The sequence below is a fragment of the Cyphellophora europaea genome, assembly GCF_000365145.1.
Source record: "Cyphellophora europaea CBS 101466 unplaced genomic scaffold supercont1.2, whole genome shotgun sequence".
NCBI lineage: Eukaryota > Fungi > Ascomycota > Eurotiomycetes > Chaetothyriales > Cyphellophoraceae > Cyphellophora > Cyphellophora europaea.
The window spans coordinates 2,543,096-2,570,472 of record NW_008481808.1 but is presented as its reverse complement, the minus strand read 5'-3'; the positions used below and the strand labels follow the sequence as shown (position 1 = coordinate 2,570,472).

The following is a 27,377-nucleotide window of genomic DNA, read 5'->3' as shown; positions in this document are numbered from 1 at the left end:
GTCGGGCGGGTCGCACAGGGTCATGCATTGGCCCAGAGTTTGGTGACCAACTGGAGTCGCTGCATGATCGAGACCTCTGAAATATGAGCACCATTCGCCGTGCCGACGCCGTCGTCGTCTGCTGCATGTATAGACCTTTCCGGTATGCATCCCACCTGCAGTCTCGCCTGGTCCGTCGCCCGATGGCTTGTTACAGGCCACTAGGAATCCGCTTTAGTGCTGAGGCGAAGCATAGTCAGAACGTGAGACTAAGAGTCCTTCCTGGTTACGGGGCTGATCCGCCTTCCTCCAGGGGCCAGGAGGAGCGAGACCGCCTTCTCGCACCTCAAGGTAAGGAGATTCCAAGCCTGATCGCTGCCCATCTCCACCTCAGCAGCATGATCCGGGCAACAACGACCATCACACTCCTCCCCCCCACCTGGCTCCTCTGACTTCTGTCCCGTTTGGATATATCACATCCCTCTAGGCGCTTTCTCTCAACCTGTCGCGTTTGCCACCATACTTCTCTTCCGAAACTTGTCCTTCCGTTGCTGCGAGATTCCGAATAAGTGTAACGAGCCGCATGTCAGCCATGGCTACCTTCATCATCCTTTAGTGACCTGGGTCTGTCACGCATGTACCTCGACGTCACTCTTCAGGAACATCAGCGACCTTTGCGTGACCGTCCTGCACTCCGCATCGCAACTTCTCGTGTTCCTCTGTGCCTCCTATTGCTTCTTTGAGCGGAGATCTTCATCGCCCCAGCTTGGTCCCCACGCCTCTTGCATCATATTGGTCAAACTCTGGCCACAAAGAATCACACCTTTGATTTAGACTTCAACTCTCTTGCTCAACCCCTTCACTCTCTCAACAATACAACATGTGCGTCCGAACCAAGACGAGCTATGGCTGCGGTTGTACCTTCAAGCATACCGAGGGATGCGGTTCCTCGAGATGCAAAAAGATCGATCGATACCACTATATGAAGGAGGGCGATTGCCGGGAATGCAAGTATGGCGGCAGTGCTGTCACTCGCGGCCGAGAAGGCAAGGGCCGTTATGCCAAAGAGATGCACCGACGCTCGCCTGTTGAGATCGGAGACCGAGGAAGTCCTTGGGCGGCGGCACCGACCTCTGCTCGCCGAGAAAAAGAGTGGCAAAGCCCAACAAGACGCAAAGCAGACTCGGCATGGGAGGAAGAACACTCCAGTCGTATGGAAGAACTTGAGAAGAGCGCCCAAGAGATTAGCATTCGTGCCGAATCTCCTCGCCGTGTTGCATCACCCGAGCCTATGGAAGATCATTACTACTCACAAGAGTCTGAGAATGAGCGTCATCCTCGTCCTCTGAACCGCAAGCTCTATGGAGAGTATACTACGGAAGTGCGGCCGAGGGGCGAGCCTAAAGCCAACCGCCATAACGACAGCAGTGAAAGCTTTGAGAGCATAACACCTCTCCCGCAAAAGTCCCACACCACGCGTTCGTACAAGTTCGATGACCCCTACGACTCTGCCTACGGCTCGCAGCCTTCGCACAAATCTCACAGCTACAGGACCCGTCGCCCAGGCTTGTCACACAGCCAGAGCGCTGGGTTATACGGCTATGGTGCGAAGACAGAGCCACATTCGTACTCGTACAGCTCGCCCACGTCGAGGACCATGTACGATATCCCAGTGTCGACGATGTACGGTGGATACTCCAACCCTGTTGCATCCTACGGAGTTGAGCTCCTGGGTCCGGGCCAGTCCAGACTTGTAACTCGTCGCTGGTGACGAATTCACGACCTTATGATGAACGAACCAACCAACCAGAGTACAGCAAAGAACAATCACAATTGACCACAAGAACCAGTCACTTGAGCCCAGGTCAAGTCAAGCACTTCGAGTTGATGATACCATTTCTCCATCATTTTCAGGGAGGTGTTTGGTCCTTTTATATAGCACACTCGCTAGACCTATGGTGTCGGGATGCACCGGAAAATAGGAACGATCATTCGAGGCAGGCAGGGGCCGTAGTTGCAGCTAACAGGGGCGGGTATGGAACAGGAGAGGCCCATGGTCAATCTCTCCGGACATGAGATGGATGTTCTTAGGAACAACTCATAAGCTTGCGATCTCCCCTAAGGGCTAGTCCGATATCTAGAGACTTGCATACGGGCCAAGTGGGATGGATGCATTTGAGGTAATCTGACTGCTAGAAGAGGCCCATCTGTATCAACATTCAAGCAAAGTGACAATTTCATGGCCCCCGTCTCCAGTAGACTCTCTCCATGGTTGTTCATGTTTAGCACTGTCCTTCACCTGTAATCGAGTCAACCACCCGATACCTTGAAGGGATAATAGCACATCACCGCCGTAGTCAGGTAGCCCAGCGCGGACCGGCCCGTGACACAGTGACTTCCAGGGGTGGTTCGACTACCTTCTGGACTTTCAGGATCACGATATACGAGCCCAAGAGGGGAGGGGGCCTGCAGCCATTGGAGCTGTCTTGATTTGATTCCTCGTATGTGAGACTCCTCAGCCAGCCAGACAGGCGTATTCATTGGTATGGGAATGGCCATCTTCGTCTCGTTGGCCTTATCTGGATGAAATGTGGACAGCCTCCTTCCCTTCTCCCCCAGTCGGTCATTTCGGTCAGTCGAGATCGTACGTCTCTTAGAATCAGGCAAGAAGGAGATGTGAGAGCCACAGACAGCTCTATGACCCTGGCTGGACCACAACGCAACGACTCTCTGCGCCACAGATCGATGTTCAAGGGGACACATGCCCTCCTAGGCCAGCGACGCCTCCTTGTCGCTTCCGTGCACACTTCCCTTCTCGGTTTTGGCGTCCTCGTCGACGCAGTCCCAGCGCATCATGCCCTTCTCATCGAACACGCGCCACGGGGCAGTGTCCTCCTCGCTGTCCTGCAACACCTTCTCCCACTCCGGCTGCGTATTGCCTTTGACCTGCGGGGCTTCACCAGCCTTGCGCTCTCTCACCTTTCCCTTGCCATCCACGATCGCGTCGTCGCGCGCGACCCATTTGCTGGCCTTGCCCATGCACGCCTTCTTGCCCACGGCTTTGATGCCCTTTCCGGCCAGGATGAGGGCGGTGGCAGGCACGAGCAGAGTGTAGCCGACGGCACGAAACGGGGCTTTGGCGGCGCGTTTGCCAAGCGGCTCGGTGACCAGGACGGAGGGCATGCGCGGAAGGGCGACGCGTTGACCAGGCTGCAGAGCCATAACCCAGTCCCAGGTGTATTGAGAGCTGGTGCCACGGTGGACGAAGTAGAAGTTTGCCTATCCGATATCAGTGACGCTGATACGAGGCACGCGAGAAGAGTGAAGAGAAAAACATACGACTCCGCTCTTATCGGCCACAGACCACGTGAGCTTCTTGCCCTCCGGAGCAACTACAGCCTTAGAAGTGATGACGGCGACGAACTGGACCTTCTCGTCCTTGCCGCGTAGGTGCGTTTCATCAAGCGGGCAATAGGCGTAGTCAGAGAAGTTCTTGGTGTCGATGGCTTTCATCTCAGCGTCGGGGATGAGGTAGATGGTCTCGATCGGTGCCAGAGTCTTGACTATCGAGTCATTAGTGTGATGATTCAGAAGAATGTGGAGAGCAAGACTTACAGAGCCACTTCAGAATCTCCTTTGCAGCACTAGCTGGGCTAGTATAGTCTTTCACTGCATGATCGAGGTGGTTAGCGGCAAAAAGGGACTTCTCCTTGGCTAGGCCGTCCGGGAAGACGCTTGAGTTGTAAATGTTGATGGAGACGAAGTTGCGACCATGCTTGACGCAGGCCTGCTTGATGATATTGGCGTGCTTCGCGGCCTCGGCGAGACTGCCGTCAACTCGAGGATCAATGAAACACGCAACGGCCTTCGCTGTCTTGGTGCGTTCAAGGTGATTGACAGCAGCCTGTGTGTTGAAAGCGTCGGAAACAGTCTCGTAGGCATAGTTTGGCAACAGCTTGAGCAGGGCTAGAGCGTAGTCGGGAGTGCCATCCGAGAGACTGGCGTCATTGATGTAGATGGCTGGAGGAAGCGGGATAGTTGAAGTCTTCTTGCTGGCTTGAGTCTTCTTGGTGGCTTGAGCCTTCTTAGTGCTTTTGTTCTTCGCCATGATCGCAAGGACGGGCTTCAGGTTAGTCTGGAAGTACGGAAAGACGCACGGCCGTCAAAAGTAGAGGACGAGAGTATGTGGTTGTGGCAAGAAGGGAGTGCAAGTCGTTGGACAAGTGTCGTCCCGGAAGGAAGCTCACTTACTCGATCTGCCAGGGTACGACAGGGAGACAGTACAGGTGAAATAACAGTGAATGCAGGTGAAGTGAAGTCGAGATAGGAGCGAGGTACAGTATGGAGGGGCAGTGGTCTGAACCAGACTATTGCCCACAACAAACCAGGCACGAGGCTGATCTACCCCTCTTACCTACCTGCCTGACGACTGGGTGTACTTCTCGGTTTACAAGAGCACAGACCATCTGTCCTTTCAAGTTGTTGGCACTGTCCAAACGCATCCCATAAGACTGCTTTCGTAAGTGGGATGAGGATTGATGCTGTGATCTGATTGGTCTATGGGGCCAAAGACTGCCTTGGGCTGCCCTGACCGGTGAATGCGAGCAACTGCATTGGACTGCTAGGTGTTGTTGAGCATAAATCTTGTGATACTTGATGTGGGTCATGCATAGCAACAGCGTTTGCGGTACGCCTCGCCAGACGAGCTGCTAACCCACTAGCCGTTCTTTTCCGATCCTTCAGTCAAACGGTATTGGTCGTAAGGCTCCGCCCATGCCCATCCGCTTCCTCATCTCCTCGCCTGCTGCGATGGTGCTAGGAACTTTGATGCCGCAGCAGTCGCCCCAGTAGTCAGGCTCATGGCCTTGTTCCTTGACATGCTTCATACGCTCAGCCTGTGCCTTGAGGACTTCGGGATCCAGCTGCCCCATGTCCTTGGTAGCTGGAATCAAGCTCCCAAAGAGGAAGTGCTGCATGATGGGGAGCTTTCCGAGGACTTCTTTGACAAACATCTTCTTCATACCATCCTCAACCTTCTGCCAATTTTTGGCGCCGGATATATCGTCCAGCATGGGGCTGTGCCAGCGCAGACCTTTGACAGTCTTGACACTGTCTACCCACCGGACTTGATTGAGATAGAGATAGTCATCACCTTCTTCGTCCAATATCACATTGTTATGGATGGCTTTTGGAGTGATATAGGCATGTCCAGTGAGCTGGCTGGCCCCGAACAAAAAGGGCAGAAAATGGTAGTCATCCAGGCCCCATACACCATGGCTGCCGGCTGGCTCGAGGTAATAGGTACTCTGTATCTTCCGCATCAGCTCAAAGTAGCGCAAGAACGTATGCAGCACAAGAGCGGGGAAATCCTCGCTGGTGACTTTGCCCAGCTGGTACAAGCAGAGTAGCCACATGGCAAAATTCAGCTCGTGACCAGAGCCATAGTCGAGACGCTCTTCAGACCCAAGAGAACTGGCCAAATACACCGAGAGTTCTTCTGCAGCCGCCTCATCTTCAATCTGGAGGACCTGTGTGTGCAATCGGTCCAGATTGCGAACAACGGCTCGATGGAAATCGCGGAAAGCAGGATTTCCAAACCTCGATCCTGTGTCGAACGCTGGATACTGTTGCTGCAGGGCATCGAGCTCATCGAGAGCCTTGTCTATTCTTTTTATGTTTTCTGACAGAGGCGCCCCGTCAAAAGATCTAGTCCTCTTACCCTGCACGCAGTCCGCCAGGTTGAAAATCCATGCCTGGATCAGGATGTATGTCTTCGACTCAAGAAACTTGCGGTGATCCTCTGGAGAGAGGATACGCTTGGCCGGGTGTACGAATTCTCCATTCTTGCCTGAAGGTGCAGCGAGCGCAGGAGTGCTGGGAGCCGGCTCGACATCGGTAGTTCTCGTTGATGACCTCCGCGGCCCGCGCGGTATTAGCTTGGGAATGGCAGCAGCAGCTTTGGAGTCTTTGTTGGCATTTACTGTGGGCTTGGCCAGCAAGCTCTGTAGCTGTCGCTCAGTTGCGTCGACGGTCATGATGGTGAGGTATTGGGTTGTAGTCAAACGGTACAACAATGATGGGCGGGCGCCGATTAGCAAGCAGCTAAAGACGTTCGCGGTTAGTGGCAAGCTATGATCTTCGCCCCATAGCCTCCCCGCTGCTGCCTGCATCTGCGCCCGCAGCAGCTCCACCGCTACGTCGCTGCCCTGCAAAGCTCCGAAAGTGCACGCAGTTAGGAACTCCTCCCAAGCACGCAATAACTCAAGTCGATGATCTAATACCTCTGATCTGGGTCTCTAACCGCGTTCGCTCGGTCAGCCCCCGCTGCGATACCTGACTGGACGCTATGGACTACGGCTTAACATCCACAAGTCCCGACCGTGACGACTGACTCGGCCAGTCCAAATCAGGTCTGGATAGCTGGGCCACACAAGCGCCTGAGGTGAACCATAACTTCGGAACCAGAGATCATGGCTTCCGTTGCCGAACAACACGAGTCTGTCTTGGGAAGCAGCAACGAATCTCCCTCCTCTTCCAACAATCCCACCGGTCCGACGGCTGTTTGTCCGCGTGACGCGCCTCAAAGACAATCGAGCATTCGCTTCTCTGACGACACCAACACTACATCTCGATCCCAAATGTCTCGGACAGCACGAAATTCCAGCGACGAGGTCACGCCGATTCGAACTGCCGACAGTTCCCAGGGCCGAAATTATAACACGAACGACGATACCGAGTCGAGTAATGGTCGTGCTACAGACTCCCGCAGGAACAACCAACGTGGCTCGGGTGCGTCCCAGGATGAGATCGAAGACAAGTTTCCGTGGTACAAGCGCATAGCAGAGAAGTATGGGTCGGTCGAGCTCGAGAACAAGGGATCCGTTGCAAGAGACCATCTGGCATTGGAGAGGACGTTTCTGGCCTGGCTACGCACTAGTCTTGCCTTTGCCAGCATCGGCATCGCCATCACCCAGCTGTTCCGTTTGAACACCACGATTGCTAATCGCCAGCAAAGCTACCCAGTCGCTGCAGTGCCCTTCTCCCCCATGGTCGGACAATCCGTACCTATCGAATCAGTCCCCTTCCTGCAACAACTGATCGCCGCAAATACTCCAGCATTAGAGAAGCTTGGGCCGACGCTACTAGATCAGCTCCTACTGCTTTCACCCGCCGGCAGCCCTGTATCGCAGATAGCGCTGACCGCCTCGGTGGGTTCCAACGCATTTGACGAGGGAGCAGCAGCGAGACTACGGCACGTCGGCAAACCTCTGGGAGCAACCTTCTTAGGCATTTCGATCTTGATCTTGTTCATTGGATTCCATCGTTATTTCGAATCCCAGCACTGGATCATTCGCGGCAAATTTCCAGCCAGCCGAGGCAGCATCTTCGTTGTTGCCTTTGTGGCGGCGTCTCTGATCATTGCCAGCTTGGTTGTGGTCCTCGTCATCGCGCCAACGAGCTTCGAGAAGAAATGAGACAACCTACTTTCCGAACACCAAGTAGGCAAAACAGAACAACGCCGGTATGTCGGCGGCCAGGGTACGGACGGTATGAACCTGCAGCCACCGCTTGATGTACTTCATGGTCTCGGAACTCTTCTCCACCTCCTCATCACAGATCTTGTCGATGACTTTGGATATGGTTGGACCGGCCAGAAAATGGCCACTGCCAAACGCTGCGCCGGCGGCGTACAACTTCCATTCCAGAGAGTCGGATGGCAGTTGCCGAGCAGCGTACACTCCTGCACAGATGCCAGGAAGGGTGACAGCAAATATAGTGCTAAGGCCCCAGGGCAACCATTGCTTCCACCACAATCGTGCAGTGCGCTGCACCGCAGCGTGGTCGGTCTCAGCGGCTCTAAGAAATGATATGAAGATCGTCGTTTCAACGCCTGCGAAAAAGACGGTAAGTGATTGCGATACTAGAGGGATGACCGCGAAGGATGGGTGGAGGCCAAGCTGCGATGTCATTTTGTATGGTGTTGGTGATGCTTTCAAGTTGGTTGGGGCTCGCTTGATACTGTCTAGTAGGACGAAGAAGAAGATGGCTATCTAATGGCTGCGAACAGTAGTTATACATATTGATGCTGACACCACGGCACCTTGGTCAAGCCGAAGTGGGTTGCCGTGGTGTGATGTTGAACCTCTGATGGCATACTTGCATGCAAGTCATCAGGCAAGCCATCAGCGCTGTTTCCACCTGACTGGGAATGCTTGTCTACCCCATATCATCGGTCGGCCACTTGAGAAAGGCGATGGAGGGAATGGGGCCTGAAATAAAAAAGACCCGAAACTCGCACAGCATACCGGCTCGAGCGGCCCCGAGCATGCTATTGGCCCCGATACCCGGGGGTTCAGGGTCGCCCCATGCTGTGGAACATTTTTATTTATGCAGGGCTAGCATTGAGGTTGGCGAGCAGAGCGTCTGAGTCAGGGGTATCTTCAACTCAAATGAGTGTGGCCACGCTGCCTCGCGGGCCAGGATGCAGGCCGACGGCGGCATTGATAGTGTCAGACTAGCAAAGAACCAACAGGGAGGAAGAAAGGCGATGCACTCAACACGAAACCCGACGCGAGGTTCGTGGTCCAGAAGCGTAAATTGATTGACCACAAAGACTTGGGTGCATGAGTCTAAGCTATAGTAAAGTCTCGAGGGGGAGCGCCTTTTCACCCCTTTGTGGCGCGGGGATGATAGCGATGCAGGGCACGAGCAGCTCAATTGTCGCCAATGGCGGTGATTATGTGCCTTTTCATGCATCCCACCTCCTTTTGGGCCGTACTCTGCACACCATGAATTTTTCCAGGAGTTCCCAGAAGTCCAGTGAGAGCGAGACGGTGGTGTTTGATCAAAAAGCTGCTCCCCACTACAGCTAGCTCAGGCGATCTCGTCCCCACCAATTACCACCATCAATGCTTGACCCCTGTATCCAAGCATACGAACTTAGACAGCCTTTTGAGATAGCCTTCGACGACGTGTCGGACACCCATGCAGAAGTCTTCGACGTTCGATCGAGCTTATCGCCAGTCATCTGCAACAACCCACTTCGCATCACTTGCATCTTGTACAGTGTAGACAGCAGCAAGACCCCCAATTTCTGACTTTTTGCCATCTACCAACGCTGGTCGACGGTTTTTCTGGTTGGGAAAATCAACGCCAATCCGGCACCTTGGTCCCGAGTTACCGACGAGACTCCTGAAGAGGACTGTGCGAGGTCTATCTTCTTGTCGCCAAGGGGCGACACGAACTGCCATCGAGACCTCGATTGTTGTTTGCCCTGTGAACAATATTGACGCCGGTCAGTGCGTTTGATCTGGCAGATTCCAGCGCTACGCCAGTCCAACACTCACACCCCAAAGGCGCCTTGTATCTGCCTATATCTTCAAATAGCGACATTATGCACCCCTAACGTCCGTCCATTGCATCTCATTTGCGACGCATTTCCACACATCTTGATCAAGCCATTTCGCCACCTGGATCATGGCTCGACCTGAGAAGTCGCGACCTCAGGATGCCTCATCCCTGCCCCTGGCTGATTATTTCTGGATTGCCGGCGTTGATAGCCAGCAACTTCTAGATGCCTACAAGCCAGTCCGCTGGTCGTATGATGAGCACGAATCCTTCACCAATGGCAGCGACAATACTGCCGACCAAACCATCCAGGAGGACGTTGATGCTGAACAAGCCGCTGCCGCCCCAACTGCCTTGGTGTCGCCAAGCACCAAAAAGCACACCAGGAAAGATTCCTACCAGCGACTTTCAGACTTGTCCGGAGAGGCTAGAGATTCCATCTTGGCCCTAGAGAATGGATCTGGCTTGCGAAGCAACCGGAGCAGTGCGACCATCAAGGCGTCCCCTACTCCAGCTACCAATGGCAACCGCGAGTCCACTGCCATTAGCGACCGCGACTTTGAAAACGCCATGCAGAAGTTCACTATGGATCGAGAATCATTTTTTCTCGACCTCAACTTCGCAGATGGCAGCAAGACTAGATCACGAGCCTCCCGTACAAAGCCGCGAACTCAGAAGATCGTTCCTCAGGATCTCGAACCGATGCCAAATGGCCCCAGCCGTCATTTTGGAAGTGTCAGGCGGCATTTGTCTTTCAAGGAAATGTCGAGCACCAAACGGCAGCCTTCAATGGCTCACCGTACCTCAACGCGGACATCAAGACGAGTCAGCAGCTACAACTCTGTCGTACCAAACCCCGAAGCTCTTCGCTCTTCGCCAGCCCAGCATCCTCTCCAACGCAAGTTCGAACCCGTCCTGCTCGACAAATATCCACGATCCAGCATGACTGAAGAAATGTCCAAACGCAACAAACTGCCCGAGTATCTACCTATGTTCGCCTTTCCCAATGACATCAACATTGTATCGTCCGACTCTCGGCCCCCTTCAACATGGCACGAATTCTGTATGACCGCTGGAGACAATTCGAAAATACCGGCAATTTGTGTCATAGTCTACATTCCGCTGAAGCAAAACACTGCCGACGAGCTGGAGAAGCGATGTGAGGAGTGGCGACGGGCCAATATGACCGACGCTGAAAGAGAAATGGCCTCCTCTCTTGCTGAGCGATTGGCTGCCGAGCGCGCGAAATTGTCCCGGCTGCTCGCGCAGTTGCCCTCGACAACTGGTGACGACCGAGAAGAACTGGAAGAAGAGATCAGTGTTGTAGAGGAGCGAATAGCAGTAATGGCAGATATGCTGAAACCTCTGAGGCATGGCGCAGCTAACAGGATTGATGGCTTGACAGACGGCGATTCTGGACTGTGGATTCCCAGGGCATTCGGGATACTCGGCAGAGATCCAGCCATGAGCCCCTTCTGGAGACAGTGGCTTCGTGCCATCGCTGTCCCAATGCATGACGGCACCATATTGCGCGTACCCGCAAGCTCGCCTCGAGTGGGTATGTGGCAGCCGTTGGAACGCTACGTCCACGTGCTGTGCTGTGACGCTCCCAGCCCGTCTTCGTCAAAGACCCAGATTGACGTCGCCATCAGAGAGCTGCATCTCTACGCAAAAAAGGAGGCTACCAACGAGCTTCCCGGGGCACGCACCACCGATCTATATCCGCTCTTTCGAGCTCTGACAATCCCTAACATCATCGTATTGCTGGAATACGTCTTGGCCGAGTCGAGGATTATCCTACTCTCATCCCATACCGCCATGCTGCAGTTGGTCAGCAGGGCCATCCTCGAACTGATCTGGCCTTTCAAGTGGGCTGGCGTCTACATCCCCGTGCTACCGAATCGCCTAGTACAGGCTTTGGAAGCCCCTTGTCCATACATCTGCGGTATCGACAGAAGCTACGAGAAATGGGACCTACCCGAGGATGACTTCGTGCTGGTGGATCTCGACAAGAACGAGCTGCAGAGCACTGCACATCCTCCAGCCCTGCCGAAACAAATCCGGCGAAAGCTGATGTCGCTCCTCCACCTCGCAGCACCGCACCATCACAGCTTTGGCGTCCCTCCTGGGCCCCCGGCCTATGCAGTGGAAACGTACCCTTACAATTCCTTCGCCGCCGACCAGCCCTCTGTCTTCACTGCAATCGCACAGTCTACCAACCTCGCAAAACTCGTCAGCCTCAGCTCCACCATGTTCGGCCCTCAAGCCGCCACTGACACCATCCGCCGCGCCCCCATCCTCAACGCCTTCCTCGCCAACGGGCCCACTCGAGGCAAAAGCTTCGACCGACCAGGAACCTCATCCACCGCTCGGCAACCCAGCCAGCCCGATTCTTCTTCCCCCGTCAACAGCAATTTCCCACCTCCGCCTCTCACACCCGTCTCCCGCAACGACTCCGGCTACGCTCTGCAGACATCACTACGCGAGAAGCGCTCGGGTCACTTCGACAGCTACTCGAAGCGCAACCCTTCCATCTCGGGGCTCAGCACGCACCTGCCCAACATGCGGCGGAAAGCCTCTCTCCCCTTCAACAACTCCCCCGTTTCCAAGCACGGCTCCTCGCCCAGCACCGCCTCCATCACGCCCAACGATTTTTCCCGCCCGTATGCTCAGCCCAGCACCTACGCGCCCAGCACCTACGCCCAATCCACGCTCGCCGCCAGCACCATCATGCCCGGCATGCACGTGCAGCCGGCGCAGAATTCGGCCACTGCGCAGTGGGTCGAAGGCCACCAGCTGGCGTACCGTGCGCACGAGGGCCCGTCGACCTGCGTGCTCTGCGACGAGAAGGCGCAGGACGGATACTTCCGCTGCACGGGCTGCGGGTTCGTGGTGCACGGCGCTTGTGCCGGCCAGATCAGCGTCGTGTGTCCCGCGGCGTTCTACCCCGACCAGGTCCGCGCCGCGTTCGTGCGCTGTTTCGCCGCCCTGGTATATACATATCGGCGGCACTTGCTGCCTGTGGCGCCCGGGAAGAGTGCTGGTACGACTGGGAGGAGGAAGGGGACCGAGCCGGATCCTTCTCTGTACGAGTTCGACCTCAAGGGCTTCGTCAAGGGGTTGGAGCGCGATCACGGCGCGTTTGTCGAGGGCTGGAGCCAGACGATGGCGTGGGTCGAATGGGTGGGCGAGCGAGAACGCAATCCCAAGAGCCTGAGCGACGAGGAGAGGGCGCGCGTGCAGTTGTTCGACGCCATCATCCTGGCCAAAGCCCGGAGGGGCGGCAAGGCGCGCTGGGGCATGGGAAGCATGGGCATGCGGCACCCCAGCATGCCGAATCTAGGCAGTAGTGGGCCATCGGGTAGCAGCGGTCGCGGCGTGTTCGGCAGTCGCAGCACCAGCGGCTCCGGTGCCTCGGCCACGGCGCCCGGCGCGGATGTCCTCAACGACACGAGCAACCATCAGTGGCGACCCGTCGCTGCGCCGGGTGCCAGCAGCGAGAGGCCCGATATCCCGCCTGCGGCCGCCAAGGGCCGCGAGTATCGGCAGATCACGAGCCGCGTGCCCGCGAATCTCGAGGAAGGTCTGTTCAGGACTGGTGAGAAGGAGGCCGTTGGTGGCGGCAGGAAGGGCGCGAGCAGGGTGCCCAGCCTGCCGAAGCTGAATGGCAATTGGAAGGAGGCCTGGCAGGAGGGCAGTGGTAGTGGAGGTGGTGCTGGCGGGACGACGTGGGGCAGGTCCGGGCCCTCCAGGCACGAGAGAATGCCGACCGAGGGCAGCGTGGGGAGCCCCAAGAGTCCGAGGAGTGGGGGAATGCTCGGGCGCGCGGCTGATGACGAGGGGCAGCGGTCCACGGGTGTGGTGGAACGGTTGCGTACGCCTCAGAGTCCCGGGTTGGCGAGGGGGTTGAATGGCTTGGGCATGCATAGTCCAAAGGACTGATGTGACGGATGGAAGCGCGAGCAAATATCGCGAGCCTCACAGCAATGCATGAGGGAGGTCGTCTGGCGGCGCACTCTTCGCGGCGATGATGGATTTGGGAATGCATTTTGGCAACAGTTTAGTAGATGAGCAAGGAGGAGGAAGCTGCGATGCATCTTGCGCAGGGGGAGGGGCGGCACAGACACAGACACGGCGTTTTGATCAAAAAGTCAGGAGTATTGGGCGTTTTGGAATCTGGATTTCATTCGTGGCGTTTTCGGAGGCACATTGCAGCAATCTAGCTATGTGTCTCTTAGCACTGGCCAGGTGCGCTTTGATGTTTGTTATCCTTGTACATAATATGCAGTCTCCAGTCTCCGGTAAAACGAACATTTATATGCACAGGTAAATCTCGCCGAGAGAGCTTTCATCGCAGAGCACGGGCCAGCCTAGCCAGACGACTTTCGGTTCCGTCCTGATGAGGGCTGTCTGTCTCAGTGGAGTCGTCTTCTACGGCCTCCGCCGCGACAAGAGATTCCCTGTCGTCAAAGTCCCCTTCTCACCCATGACGCCTCTCCAGCTGATGCTCAACTGGCCCAGTACTGCCCTCCCATCCCGTTTCAACATCATCTTCAATTCTTCCGTTCCCTCTGCCACATGCTGTTGCTGCGTCAGCAGATAGGACAATTGATGCACGTCTCTCGGCGCCAGTATCGGCTTTTCGACTTCCGGCTTTTCCTCGTCGCCTGAACCACTCTCGGAGCCTGAGGCCGGACTTGACGACTCCGATGATGGTGAAGCCTCAAAGTCCCAATTCAGGCCCTCCGCTTTGAAAGGCGCTTTGGCATGCAACGCCGCTTCCTCGAGCACGATCGAGGCATCGCTCACATTCTCCAGCTGGGCCTCCAGCGTGTACCGCAGTAGCGGCATGCGGCCATAGGGTCCGCCGGTCTTATCAGGCACGCTGATGCTGGGAAGCTCAGTTGCCTTTGTGCGGACGCTGAGGCACGGGACGGTAGGGAACTGGTAGAGTTTGCGGAAGGATCGGGCACGAGACGAAGTAGGAATGGGTGCAACGCTTGGGTCTGGGGCGGGCGTGAGGGTCGTTTCTGTATAGGAAACTGACGCGGCAAGGACATGAGTGCCTTCCTCTTTCAAGGGGAAGGTGATGATGTGCTGTAGGGTGGAGCCAGGAAGGTGAGGTGATGTTGGCTGGCTGGTAGGAGGTGTGCTGAGCGTTAATGGGATGGACGAGGAGGGTGTCTGCATCTCAGCCAGAATCTTGATGTTGGACACGGATTTGCCGGAGTTGGGATCTGACGGCAATTCATTATTGGCGCACAGGGAGCATGAAAAAGTTTCGCCCACGTAAGCAGAGCCGAATGAAGGCGGTAGAGACAGGTTGTGGCTGAGGATGAATGTCTGGTCGGGCTGTTCCTTAGATGGATAGGCGAGAGAGGCCGTAGGCGAGATGGGAAATGATTGAGTCGTCTCTGCGGGGAGTGGATGCTGGAAGGCGAGCGTAGGTCGAGACAGTCTGTGGCGGATCAGTGGTACATCTCGGTCAGGTACGATGTTGGTTCAATACCTCAGAACTACGAGACAGGTCAGGGCGTCTGTAAAAAGCTATCGTCGGCCTTTTAGACCGGGCTTACCTTTTAGTGATACCGAATGGGGTTCTTTTGGGGCAGTATCCGCCCTCGGTCGAGACATGACGGCCGTGGCAACTCATTCATCTATCTCAAGCGAAGTCACTTCACACGACGGTTTAGGGTAGTGTTCGATGAATAGGCCTGCCTGTACAGTACACAGGCGAGTGCAGTGGTAGACTGACGTGCTGCCTCACGGGGCTCCACTTGCTGCTGTCATGATGCTTGGCGCGATTGCCTCGCCGAGTTGCCCGAGTAACAGACGCGTCAACACAGCGTGCCCGCGCATCTAGACCTTCATCCCTTCCACACCTGTCTCCTCTTCCCCTTGAGCATTCCACATCAACGAAACATATCTATCTGTCTACGACCCCTTTCTGCGAAAATCAACATGCGCCTAACCAGAGCCGCTCTTCGAGCGCAAGCTTCACATGAAAGTCTCGTTATCCACGAAGACGCAGAGGCAAATCAAGAGCTCGCAGTCGACCAAGACGACATTCCTCGCCCTGCGCTCAAAGACATCACCGAAGAGAACATCGTCGCACCAGAGCAAGTGACCGAAGAGACATCTACCACTATGAAGAAGGATCGCAGCCGAAACAAGGGCAAGGGAAAGAAAGACACTGCAGATGAGCCGGTCTTCCAGGAACAGACCACCTCTACGACTCAATCTACCGTCGCACCCACCTCCGAGACCGTCGGTGAGACTGTCACATTTCCAGGAGAACAAGATACGGCGCAGGCTGCAGAATCTGAAACAACTGACCCCGTGGTACCATCCGTTTCAGAAACAGGCCTAGATCCCGTTCTAGAAGAAATGCAGACCCCCGAGATTACCGAACCTTTGATCCAGCCATCTGGTCAAGACTCCGCGAGTACTAAACCGCCGAAATTCGTCTCTGAAGTCTATGAACCTGTACCTGCCACTATGCACGCTGAGCACGACTCCTTCGTTGACTCAATCAAGAGCAGGTCGCCCGGCAAGCTCAGCGCGGCATCCTTCGATCATGAAGAAGACTCTTTCGTAGAGAAAATACATTCCCGATCTCCAAGACCAGCTTCGCGCATCGAAGACTCGGTTGAAGCTATGGACGCTCTTGAAGATGCCATTGAACAATTCTCTGGCGAACTACCCCTTCTCAACAACCTGCGCATCGAATCACCTATGAAGGAACACATCAGCACACCTGTGAAGTCTCTTCCTCCCACTACAAGCAAGGCAGCCATAAACCCGACCAGCTCAAAGAAAGCGCCCAGCCCGTTGCGTAAGACTCCTAGCAAGTCGCCGTCGAGGAAGACTGGCCCACAAAAGACCGCATTGTCGAAGCCGAAAGCTGCGCCAGTCAGGGCCGCGCAAACTGGGACCACTTCGCGCCCAGCGACCACCATTAAGGCTGCTGTCAAGGCGCCAGTCGCGAAGCAGCCCATCGTCAAGCCTCACCATAAGCTCGTCTCGGCAGCTGCTAGCAGCACCTCAGAGATGCCAAAGGCCACCATGTCGTTCTCAAACTCACCAATAAAGCCTCAGCCAAACGCACCGAAACAGAGAGTGACTAGTGATTCGCTATCAACCAGCAGACCTGGCTTCGTACCGGCAAAGTCGACCAAACCAACGACCAAGTCCACGTTCAGCCTTCCCGGCGAGGTCTATGCAGCCAAAATGAAGGCACAACGCGAAGAGAAGCTCAAACAGGCAGAAGAGGAGCAGGCGAAAAAGCAATTCAAAGCACGCCCAGCTCCTTCCATGACTGGTCGGCCCAGCGTTGTTCCTCGCGAAAACAAAGCTAGCCAGGCACGCCTAAGCCGAGTCATTAGTGGTGGCAACAAGGAGAACATTGAGCCTCTGAGTGGAGGAACAACTAAGAGACCATCGTCCATGCACCTTGACATCAAGAAAGTGAGGTCCGAAGCCAACTCGGCGATCCGGCGGAGCGCTAGCGTCACTTCCAAAGCTTCGAGCGGTGGTTCTCGGGAGCCGAAATTTGCCGCGAACGTCCCTAGAGTGGCCTCGCTGACATCCAAGCCTGCTCCACCTAAGGAAGAACCAGCTGTGCCAACAGTGGTTAAGAAGGTCAATGGCAAGGAAGTGTTCTCTCGTGCAAAGCTTGATCTGAAGAAGCAGGAAGAGGACAAGCGGGAGAAGGAGGAGGCTGCTCGGAAGGCACGCGCTGAGGCTGCAGAAAGAGGTAGACAAGCCAGCCGCGAATGGGCTGAGAAGCAAAAGGCCAGATTGACTGCTCAGAAGGCTGCAACCGCAGCTGTCTAGAGAAAGACATCGACGGCCACGGTGTATTACGGCAACGAGATCACGTCAAAGGTACCGGAACGACTCTGATTACAGCAAGGTGTTTGGGAAATTGATTGGCAGAGGCGGAGTTGGCACACAGTATGTTTATGCCACAGGACTGTTGGAACACAGCCACCGAGGGCGAGCAAGGGCCATCAAATAAGGCCTCTAAGCAAGCACTGAACGGTAGACTAGCCATAGCCTAAATGAAACTGCAGATTAGTATGTGCCATTATCTTTGCAAGTTGGTTCCCATGGTGAGCCTTCGAACAGAGGCGTTGGGGATGCCTTTGTCATGTCGTAATAAGGCCACTTCTTTCATTGCTGCCCTGTTGATAGGCGCGAGGATAAGATCGCTACACCCTGCACAGGAGGTAATAGAATTGGCGGAAGGCTCCCCTGAGCTCACAGCAGAGGGTCCTAGGTGTGAACTGCTGTGAGTCTTAGAAGCCGTCGCATTAGTTCTGTCGAGCCTTTGAGTCACGACGATCTCCTGACCCAGGGTCATCGAAGCACTGCTACACAAGCTTAGCACTCCAAGAACACACTATCGTGCTTCCGAACCTGGGGAACTCATGAGTTTGTAAAAATTGCTTCGAAGTTTGGGGAGCTCTGGGGTCTCCGGACCACCGGCTAATTCCCCCGTTTGTGAAGCTCTCTCCATGTTTCCCTGCCAAGGTACGCTACCAGTCGGCCGATGCCGGTCTGAGGAGTGATGTGCTCCGACAGCCTGCGCTTGAACCCTGAAGTTGTGAAGCTGCAACATTTCTTTTTGGGGAGACAGCTTGACCAGTCCATCACATTCTTTCATCTCCACGGTTCTCACTATCACTTTTGGACTCTTTAGAAGTTCTTTAAGCTTTCCTCTATCATGCTTTCCACTCTCCGCGGCTCTGCCGTCCGTGCTGCCGCGAAGCAGAGCTCCGCCGGTCCTGTCACCCTGATTGCGCGAGCCTCGACCTTCGCCAACGTCAAGGAGGGCCCTCCTGATGCCATCCTCGGTATCACTGAAGCCTTCAAGAAGGATAGCTTCTCCGAAAAGATCAATCTCGGCGTGGGTGCTTACCGTAAGAGCCCAGCAACAAGCATCAGATGATGATCAACTGATCGCGGGTAATAGGTGATGACCAGGGCAAGCCTTACGTTCTTCCCTCTGTTCGCGAGGCTGAGCAGAAGGTCGTTGGAAAGGCGCTTGATAAGGAGTATGCCGGTAGGTACAAGCCAGCTGTGGCTATGTACTATACTGATTCATTCCAGGCATCACCGGTGTGCCTTCCTTCACCAAGGCGGCTGCTCTGCTAGCTTACGGGCCAGACTCGGCTGCTATCAAGGAGGACCGCATTGCCATCACCCAATCTATCTCCGGCACTGGTGCTTTGAGAATAGGTGGAGCCTTCCTCGAGCGCTTCTATCCTCACGGCAAGGCCATCTACATTCCCACTCCCAGCTGGGCCAACCACAAGGCTGTCTTCACCGACTCGGGTCTTGACGTTAAGCAGTACAAATACTACAACAAGGACACCATCGGTCTTGATTTTGACGGCATGGTGGCCGACCTCAAGGCTGCTCCAGAGAACAGCATCGTGCTCCTGCACGCCTGCGCCCACAACCCTACCGGCATCGACCCTACCCCCGAGCAGTGGAAGCAGATCTCGCAGGTCGTCAAAGAGAAGGGTCACTTCCCCTTCTTCGACATGGCCTACCAGGGATTCGCTTCCGGTGACACCGACAAGGATGCATACCCTATCCGTCTGTTCATCGAGGAAGGCCACCAGATGGTTCTTGCGCAGTCGTTTGCCAAGAACATGGGTCTCTACGGTGAGCGTGTCGGCGCCTTCTCCGTCGTGTGCGAATCCGCCGAAGAGAAGAAACGTCTCGATTCCCAGATCAAGATTCTGGTTCGTCCTCTGTACTCGAACCCTCCGGTGCACGGTGCGCGCATCGCGTCCGAGATCCTCAACGACCCCTCGCTCAACAAGCAGTGGCTCGGCGAGGTCAAGGGCATGGCGGACCGCATTATCAAGATGAGAGCTCTGCTCAAGGAGAACCTGCAGAAGCTTGGCAGCAAGCAGAACTGGGACCACATTACGAACCAGGTAAGTGCACGGCAGGTCGAGGGTAGCAGTCCACAGATTCTAACCAGTTCCAGATCGGCATGTTCGCTTACACTGGCCTGAAGCCGGAGCAGATGGAGGTGTTGGCCAAGGAGCACTCGGTGTATGCAACCAAGGATGGCCGCATCTCGGTGGCCGGCATCACAAGCGCCAATGTCAAGCGGCTTGCCGAGTCGATTTACAAGACTACAGGCTAGCGCGTGACCCGCGGCAAGTGGGATTGCTCCGACATTGTTTGCATATGCGGGTGGTCCAGTAAGCACACATGGCGTTGGCTATCTGACGGGGGGCTTTTTGGGTAGGGACTGGCGGATTCATGCAGCTGACCGGCAGGAAAGACGCAGCCGGCTCATGTGTTACTAGACTTGGGTTGAAGCGAGCGAAAGACCAAAAAAGTCCCTAGAGCCAGTTGCAAACGATTGAAGCCCTTCATCCAACAGCCATCCGAGCTAGCGTGAGAAGCCAGCGAGGCTGCAAGGCACTTCGACTACTCAAAACGGGTGGGGGTCTTCTTTCTCTCCTTGTGCTTTCTTTTCTTTTGTCGCTCGTCATGACGGGGGGCGGGGCGATGGAGTGAAAAGCGAAGACTGCTCTTGTGACTAGTGCCTTAGGACCATGCAGTGGAGTGGTCAAGGGCGCAGCGGACCACACGGAGAGAATCGCAGAGCAACCAGAGCAGGGGCCCGGCTACACGAGTCAGGCCAAGTGGCATGCTGAACCACGTTTTGGTGCGTCATGGCGCAGGCAAAGCTTTCAGTGGCCAGTGGCCAGTGGCCGGCCCCCGGCAGTGCGCTTTCTTGGGGTCGGCGCCGCCAGGCCTGCAGGTTCCTGGTCCCAGCATGGGCTTGCAGTCCACGGTTGTTGTTTTTTTCCCTTGCATAAGACCTGCCCACGGGCCACCCGAGCGAGACGGCCTCCAAGAGGAAGTTTCGTCCAGAACGCCCAAGTTTTGATGCTTTTACTTGAAAATCAAAGGGCCACTGATTACAGAGGACGTTGAGGTGAAGTTTCAGTTCCCGCCTGCAGCGGTGACCTCATGCTACGTCACTTTGCAGGCCAAAGGCGAAAAAGCGAACCTGAAAAAAGCGAAAACCCGACAGGGGGGTGGGAGCATTTTCTACGAGCGAGCAGCGCAAAGGGTCCGGAACTTCGACCGCACCTCGCATCCCTCCCACACGACGAGTCCATGACCACGAATTCCCTTGCGGCCTCCAACAAGCGGCGTCACGTCTTTTTGGCTTCTGATGATTATTTTACGAGCATTGTCCCCTCTGCCCACCCCCTCCTCCCCTTTGTTGCAGCGCTAGTAGCCCGGGCCAGGGGCAGGCCCCGATTCGCGCGGTGTCGCTGGGCGCGTGCGGGTGGGAGCTGCGATCGCTGCAGCTTGATCCCAGTCCTGGCTGGTGCTAGTGAGTGTCGATCTGCCGCACGACGGGCGTGGGTACTGTGGAATCGAGCAGAAGTAAATGAGACGAGGGAGGGGTGGGAGTACGAAGAAAGAGGAATAATGGGGACATGGTCGTAGTAACTAGTACCCTTCCCGGATCCTCGGTTATGATGATTGCAAATCGTTTTCAGTCGCGCTGGGAAGGGGTCTTGTAGTCCAAAGAGCTGGTCAACGACGTACACAGTAGTGCTGCTCTGTCCAATATCTGACACGGTAGATGACGAAGGACAGTGGCGAGCAGTAAGCTTATGGCAACATCACGGTTACCACGCTTTTGGGTCGTGAGTGGGATTGAACAATGGCAGCAGTGCGGGGAGCGAAGCATCCTAAAGCAGGCGCGAGACAAGAAGCACAGGGCTTGGTAGTCAAGGTCTTGTGGTCAAGGTTCAGTCTGCTGCTCAAAGGGAAAAACGAGAAAAGCTCGAGGGTCTTATCGTCTACCACCAGTCCTCCTCGATCCTTTCCCTCGCCCTCGTCCGACTCGCGTGTTTGGATCCTTTTCTCCTTCAGCTCCTTGTTTCGCACTGCTGGTTACTGCCGGTTCCTGCAAGCTCACCGCTGTTGTCACTTTCTATCACGCCGGTATCCGTCCTGTCGTCTGTCTCTTTCTCCTCTTACCACACCCCTGTCACCCGGTCCCCGCCGCCGATCAAGGCCGAAAACTTTGGGATCGCGAGGCTTGTCCGCACCGCACCGCACTCGCCTCGCCCGCCATCGACCTACGTCCGGATTCCAAGCCTGAGCTCTGCTTCCAATTTCTCTGCCGTTCCTCCCGTCTCACAGCTACAGCTCTCGGTATGTCAGAAGTGATCTGCACTCTTGTCCCTTCCCCGTTCCGTCCCTCGAACCACTGCAATGCCATCATAGCCCCAGCACTTTTTAGCCTCAAACCCGGTCCCTGCATCTGGATCATCCTCCCCGAGAGCCATCTATTATGCGACCTCGCTGCTGTGTTGGGCATTGTTTCAATCTCAACGTAGCTTTGCCTGTCGCCCTTTGCTCTCTACCTGTGAATAGCCAGCCTTACGTTGCCTGCGCTGATCCTGTCTTGTCGTCCGCACAAAAGACCCAAGACCAAGACATCCCACCCACCACACCTCCACACCCATTCTCATCACCCCGCCGCATCTCTCTGCACCTTGTCCTGCGTCTACTCACTGTATTCGTTGACTTTGCCAGCCCCTGCGCAAGTAAATACGTTACTGCTGGTACGCCACACACACACACACACACATTGATTGCCGCTGTGCACTTGCCATGGGACAGACGCTGACTACCGCCGCCAACAGATTAGGATTCTCTCCTCGGTAGAGCGCAGGACATCAACACCCCTCTCTTCGTCCGGATACAGAGGAGGCTGTTCCTGCTGCTCGTCTCGCTGGCCATAAGCGCCCGCCTACCGGAAACCCTTTGCTCTTAGCTGCGACGAGTGCGAAGCTTACCACAACAACATACGCGACACTACCATATCATGGCTGATCAGGTTCGTGCTTTCTACAGTCATGATCAAACCATGCGCTGTCCGCCATGAGCTTGTGGCCGTCCGAATATAGCAGCTAATCCGGCTTCTTCCAGCTCGACAACTTTGATTTCGGCGACAATGTCGACGTGCCCACCTTTGCCCAGATCCTCGAAATGGACGAAGAAGGCGATAGAGACTTCTCCAAGTCCATAGTCTTTGGCTTCTTTGACCAAGCCAAGGAGACATTTGATCAGATGGAGAAGGAGATGTATGTTCTGTCCCAGCCTTCTTTTGCTGTCCCACTGGCTGTCTGTCCCAATCCATTCACAAGGAAGTGCTCCTGTTTCATCCCTTGCTGACCTGACATAGCCAAAACAAGGACCTAGAAAAGCTCTCATCACTTGGGCACTTCCTCAAGGGCTCTTCCGCCACCCTCGGCTTCAACAAAGTGCGCGACGAATGCGAGAAGATTCAACACTATGGCCACAACAAAGACGCCACAGGCGAGACAGACATTAAAGACAATGAGGCCTGCTTGCGGCTGATCAACGAGAGTGTGGCAGAAGCTACAAAGCAGCACGCTACCGTTAAGAAGCTCATGGACTCCTTCTACGCCGAATCGTAATCGTCTCGACCAGCAATGCGCCCGTTCAGCTACACCCACGCGTACGAAGTCCGACAACGGTTCATGTCTAGTCGCAATCAGAGAGTGCTGTTCTCTCACTGGACCTGATTCATCAAGCCGGACCTTCGTCGCCAAACGCCTTACACCTTCGATATCCGACCTCTGACCCCCTGCTTTCCATCACTATTACAGACCGGCCACTCTACGAACCATAGACAACACCGGGGCGGTCACTGTCCCTTCTGGACGGCACTGGAAAGTGTTGCCCGGAAGAGACAGAAATGGCAGTTCGCCCTTTCATTGCGGAAATGAAAATCAAAACTTTAGACTCTACCTTGCCTCACGTAACATCGCTCAAATCCCACTTAGCCCAGCCTTGTGCACTCGCAAGTCCCTCACGCGTTGTCGTGCGCTGTGAGGATCCCGGCCACGATCCCGATACCGTCAAGACCATATTACCATGGTCCATTAAACCCATCGTCCTCAATTAGCAAGTCTCGATCGAGCACTGCACCAGCACCATACTCTCCGCCTCATCCCTTGCAAATCACCACCACTCACCACCACCATCATCATCATCCAGTCCACCCAATCCTCCCCCCTTCTGTCTCCCTTTCCTCTCCTCCTCCTCCCCCTCCCCCTCCTCTTCCCTTGTCACCCCACCTCAATTCATGACCAGCCAACGAAGCAGATCAAGCAGACAAAAGTAGCAATACGACGCAACCCAGGCAAAGGCACTGAGCCCGCCACTCTCCTTGCTCCGCTGGACACACACTTGACATGAGCTGTCCGATGAAAAGACGAAAAGATGAGAAAAGATGAAAAGAGCTGCTGGCGACTTCCGCACACACAACCATAACTCTTTACTTGTCGAGACACTTGTCGAGATACTTCCTTGCTCACTGGCTCACTGGCTCACTGGCTCACTGGCTCGCCCGGATGGCCACGACGTGATGATAATGCTATGCTATACTTCTGCTCCCCCCCTCCCTCCCCCTTCTCTCTTGAGTTCTCCCTTCTAAGAGCCAATTGAGAGCAATTCAAAAAAAAAACAAGCCATACTTTTCTTGCCTACCTTACTACCTTACTACCTTACTACCTTACTAACATGGCTTTCTAGCCCAAGTAAGTTCTATAAAGTTCAATCCAAGTGATCGAACGAGGCAAGTCCTGCATGAAAGAAGACGATGATGATCAGTGGGTTGAAGGTGAACATCGTGAGCACCAAGTAAGTAGTAGGAGTAGATGGAGATCGTAAAAGTCTCATCGTTGTGTCAAAGCTAGGATCTAAGCCGCGTACATTTGAACGCCAGTAACGATGCACGCAGTTGGGTAGACCTCTGGCCCGCGCCCCTGCTTCAATACCCTTTCCCTCCATCCCGTTCATCCGTGCGAGCCATCGCTCTCACCGCAAGCCAGTCCGTCCCCAGCGCCTTGCATTTGAACGAAGGTGGTATCAAAGTACAGAACATAATAGTTCGGTTTTAATTTCGCTTCCAGTGAACACCTTTGAGCCGGACCTTGTTGCAGCCACCTTGCTCCTCCATAGCCCAGCGTGCCAAAGTCCCACTCGCTGCGTAGTTCCGCAGTCCCACAAACCAGCTCAGTCCAGCGAGCTCAAATAAGAAATGGTAGGTCATCACTATCGTACAATTAGAATCGAATCTCGCCGAGTATGCGGACGCATTCGTGTAATGTCTAGTTCACAAACGAGACGGAGAGGCAGAGTCGCTTCTCCGGTTGCCTAAAAAGGCGTATAGATGGGAACAAAGAGTTCGGCCAGTTCGTGACGGTACTAGATCACAAACCGCTCTTGTTTGATGTCATGCATGCCCACAGGCATGGTAGACCAATCAGTGGTCATTGGCATGGAAACGGCGTTATGGGCCTGCGCCAGGGCCTGAGCATGGGAGCCGCGCGGTCGGATGCCATAGTCTTCGGGCTCTGTGCTCTGTGGTCGACGAATGCTGCCTCCTGGATAGTAGAGGGCGGGGCCACCGAAGCCAGCATCGGGGTAATCGTAATTCCCGAGTGCATTTGGGCTAGGAAGCGTGCCATGGTTGGGTGAGCCCCAGCTGAGCGGGTTCATGTGGGGAGAGGCGCTACCACTGGCAGTTCCATTTGCTGGAGGCTCGAGGGGTTGAGGTGGACCATAGGCATTCGGGTGTGAGGTCGGAGATGGTTTGCTCTGCGGATTGCTGGTGAAGCTAGCCAGGGATGGGCCACTCATTGATGGAGTCGAGCGCGGGGAGAATTGCGCAGAGAAGTCGTTCCGCATGTGGGGTGGCAACGAGGGCTGCGGCAGATAGCCATGGTCGGAGCCGGATCGTTGCATGTGGACCAATGGCGGCAATTCTGCTCCCGGAGACACGGACATTGTACGCTCGCCGGGCGACTCGGTGGTAGCACGAGACGAGGCTGATGTGTTCGATAGTTTGGTTGAATCGAGCGAGGTTTGGTCTAAAGGATCGCGATGGGCACTCTGATGACGTGTGAGGGTCGTTTTGCGCGTGAATGTCTTCTGGCAGGAGCTGTGGGGGCATCGATAGGGGCGTTGGCCGGAATGAATACGGCGATGGCGGGCCAGGGAGCTAGAGTCGCTGAATTGCTGTATCGATGATAAGTAAGAGGCAAATTTTCAACGATTGGACAACGCACCTTGTGACAAACTTCGCATTCGTGTGGCTTCTCACCAGTATGGACCCTCATGTGTACCTGAAATGGATGAGTGGAGGTGCATCGAATAAGATGGAGCAGGTCGACTTACTGTCAATGCTGAACGTTGAATGAAGCGTTTCCCGCAGCCCGCGTAGTCACAGGCGTGCGGCTTGTCATTGGTATGGATACGCTCTGAACATGAATTAGCTTGGCCCTTGGCCGACCATGGTGTATGGACGAACCATGTCTAGAAAGGTCGCTTCTGCGGGCAAAGGACTTTGCACAAGTGCTGCAGGCAAAAGTCTTGGAAACGCCTTCGTTTTTGGACTTGATGGAGGCGTAATCATCGTCCAGCTGCGCTTCTTCCTTCAGGTTCTGCTGTCTCGCATCGAAATTGCTCGAGTAGATCTGGGATTGACCGTGGGCTTGTTGCTGCATCGAGTGATAAGACATGGCCCCATGGTCGTGAAGTTGAGGCTGGTGATGGTGACCCAATTGGGACTGAGACTGGCTCAGACCATAGGTTTGACTGTCCAACTCCATATTTTGGTGTAGTTGCTGCCTCATGTGGGCATCTGCGGCTGCAGCGTGACGGGCGTTGAGAAGACCGCCAATCTCCATACCTCCTGCTCCAGGCAGAAGCGGAGAGGCGTTGTACCAGTTTGTGACACCCAGCAGGGTGCGATTGTCCCACAGGGATCGAGACTGTGGAAGTCCTGCATGATTGTTGGTTAGCACCTTTCCGGGCAGAGCGGAAGTGTGAGCAAGAGGAAATAGCGAGCAGGACGGGGGACAAGACTCCAGAAGTCTAATGCTGTTGCTAGTGAGGGAAGATCCACCTGAAGATCGCTGTGCGAGGCAGCTATTCGCGGTCATGACAATAGAACATGCCAGGAAAAAGTATAAAGAGAACTAACCTTTGAGATAGCAGGGAGCGAGGAGGATATCGACGTGTCCAAGGTGGAATTGGCGATGGAAGGGGCTGCTCTAAGCATGGACCAGGAATGCGGCAAAACACAACAACGCAAGGGCAACGCGTGCGGTATGATAGCTTGGCACGCAATCCCTTCCTTTCCGAGACAGTCGATGTCGCTTTCGGACGGTCGAATTAGGATGATTATGTAGGTGGCACTGAAAGACCGGCTTTCTTTGGCCCAGGGCGGGAGAGTAGGAGAATTCCAGGAGCTATAGGAGCCGGTGCGGCGGGTCGAACTGACAGGGGGTGTCGTCAGATTTCTTTGTCAACACAGGATCTGCTGATCTCGTCCTCTCTTTATGTAGCGATCTTCCAGATGCGGGTGATGGGAATCTTTCCTGGGCTAGTATTGATTGTGCAGCTGCTCAAAGTGCCTAAAGCTCTGTTGGTGGTGCTCTGTAGCAAATCGAGCATGAGTTGATGGTCGTGAAGGTCGAGGGTGGCTTGTCTGTGGCTGAATCGCGAGGATGATGCCACGTACAGGCATCTAGTTAGGTAGATAAGGGGCAAGAAGCGCGCATCGAGGAGCAAGTCCGGCTTGTGAAGGTGGCAGAGCGGTGAGTGGTGAGGAGCGAGACGGGCAGTCTGTGACGTTGCTCTGAAGGTGCGCCTGAAGTGACGGGCGACTGAATGGCTTTGACTCGGGTGTAGAACACTAGTAGGTGCACCAAAGTACTCGTGAAAGAGAAGAAAGTCGATGTGACAGTGTCGTTGTCGCTGTGGGGTGACTGTGCGGCGGGCGGTCGAAGTACTCGGAGAGGTGTGTCGGGAAGCCGGATTAGGGGGATGAGGGTATCAGAAGTATTATTACGTGCCGTAGACTAAGTGAAGAGGCTAGGGTATCTCAAAAACAGAAGAAATCGTGAAAAAGCAGTCGTCAGGGAGCAACAGTAGGCTGGTGGATGGGGGAA

General features: G+C 55.1%; 11 protein-coding genes across 11 annotated transcripts; 6 read left to right on the top strand and 5 right to left on the bottom strand.

The window, feature by feature from the left end:
* Positions 1-859: 859 nt before the first annotated feature.
* On the top strand, positions 860-1,750 carry HMPREF1541_02475 (uncharacterized protein; the record flags this gene model as incomplete). The annotated part of the gene is made up of 1 exon (XM_008716830.1): positions 860-1,750. One exon carries the CDS (start codon positions 860-862, stop codon positions 1,748-1,750), a length of 891 nt encoding a protein of 296 aa, XP_008715052.1.
* A 998-nt stretch (positions 1,751-2,748) lies between these two features.
* HMPREF1541_02474 (uncharacterized protein) lies at positions 2,749-4,087 on the bottom strand (the record flags this gene model as incomplete). Its single annotated transcript, XM_008716829.1, has 3 exons — positions 2,749-3,258; positions 3,319-3,542; positions 3,595-4,087. 3 exons carry the CDS (start codon positions 4,085-4,087, stop codon positions 2,749-2,751), a joined length of 1,227 nt encoding a protein of 408 aa, XP_008715051.1.
* Positions 4,088-4,718: 631 nt separating this feature from the next.
* HMPREF1541_02473 (uncharacterized protein) lies at positions 4,719-6,014 on the bottom strand (the record flags this gene model as incomplete). The annotated part of the gene is made up of 1 exon (XM_008716828.1): positions 4,719-6,014. The coding sequence occupies one exon, from the start codon at positions 6,012-6,014 to the stop codon at positions 4,719-4,721; it is 1,296 nt and encodes a 431-aa protein (XP_008715050.1).
* Positions 6,015-6,617: 603 nt separating this feature from the next.
* Positions 6,618-7,454, top strand: HMPREF1541_02472 (uncharacterized protein; the record flags this gene model as incomplete). Its single annotated transcript, XM_008716827.1, has 1 exon — positions 6,618-7,454. The coding sequence occupies one exon, from the start codon at positions 6,618-6,620 to the stop codon at positions 7,452-7,454; it is 837 nt and encodes a 278-aa protein (XP_008715049.1).
* Positions 7,455-7,460: 6 nt separating this feature from the next.
* HMPREF1541_02471 (uncharacterized protein) lies at positions 7,461-7,949 on the bottom strand (the record flags this gene model as incomplete). The annotated part of the gene is made up of 1 exon (XM_008716826.1): positions 7,461-7,949. The coding sequence occupies one exon, from the start codon at positions 7,947-7,949 to the stop codon at positions 7,461-7,463; it is 489 nt and encodes a 162-aa protein (XP_008715048.1).
* Positions 7,950-9,456: 1,507 nt separating this feature from the next.
* HMPREF1541_02470 (uncharacterized protein) lies at positions 9,457-13,269 on the top strand (the record flags this gene model as incomplete). The annotated part of the gene is made up of 1 exon (XM_008716825.1): positions 9,457-13,269. One exon carries the CDS (start codon positions 9,457-9,459, stop codon positions 13,267-13,269), a length of 3,813 nt encoding a protein of 1,270 aa, XP_008715047.1.
* A 489-nt stretch (positions 13,270-13,758) lies between these two features.
* HMPREF1541_02469 (uncharacterized protein) lies at positions 13,759-14,961 on the bottom strand (the record flags this gene model as incomplete). The annotated part of the gene is made up of 3 exons (XM_008716824.1): positions 13,759-14,785; positions 14,837-14,843; positions 14,904-14,961. 3 exons carry the CDS (start codon positions 14,959-14,961, stop codon positions 13,759-13,761), a joined length of 1,092 nt encoding a protein of 363 aa, XP_008715046.1.
* Positions 14,962-15,288: 327 nt separating this feature from the next.
* HMPREF1541_02468 (uncharacterized protein) lies at positions 15,289-17,163 on the top strand (the record flags this gene model as incomplete). Its single annotated transcript, XM_008716823.1, has 1 exon — positions 15,289-17,163. The coding sequence occupies one exon, from the start codon at positions 15,289-15,291 to the stop codon at positions 17,161-17,163; it is 1,875 nt and encodes a 624-aa protein (XP_008715045.1).
* Positions 17,164-18,055: 892 nt separating this feature from the next.
* HMPREF1541_02467 (uncharacterized protein) lies at positions 18,056-19,495 on the top strand (the record flags this gene model as incomplete). Its single annotated transcript, XM_008716822.1, has 4 exons — positions 18,056-18,251; positions 18,305-18,394; positions 18,442-19,280; positions 19,334-19,495. The coding sequence occupies 4 exons, from the start codon at positions 18,056-18,058 to the stop codon at positions 19,493-19,495; spliced, it is 1,287 nt and encodes a 428-aa protein (XP_008715044.1).
* Positions 19,496-22,380: 2,885 nt separating this feature from the next.
* On the top strand, positions 22,381-22,832 carry HMPREF1541_02466 (uncharacterized protein; the record flags this gene model as incomplete). Its single annotated transcript, XM_008716821.1, has 2 exons — positions 22,381-22,475; positions 22,577-22,832. The coding sequence occupies 2 exons, from the start codon at positions 22,381-22,383 to the stop codon at positions 22,830-22,832; spliced, it is 351 nt and encodes a 116-aa protein (XP_008715043.1).
* A 1,795-nt stretch (positions 22,833-24,627) lies between these two features.
* Positions 24,628-26,111, bottom strand: HMPREF1541_02465 (uncharacterized protein; the record flags this gene model as incomplete). The annotated part of the gene is made up of 4 exons (XM_008716820.1): positions 24,628-25,440; positions 25,491-25,547; positions 25,600-25,682; positions 25,733-26,111. 4 exons carry the CDS (start codon positions 26,109-26,111, stop codon positions 24,628-24,630), a joined length of 1,332 nt encoding a protein of 443 aa, XP_008715042.1.
* Positions 26,112-27,377: the final 1,266 nt, after the last annotated feature.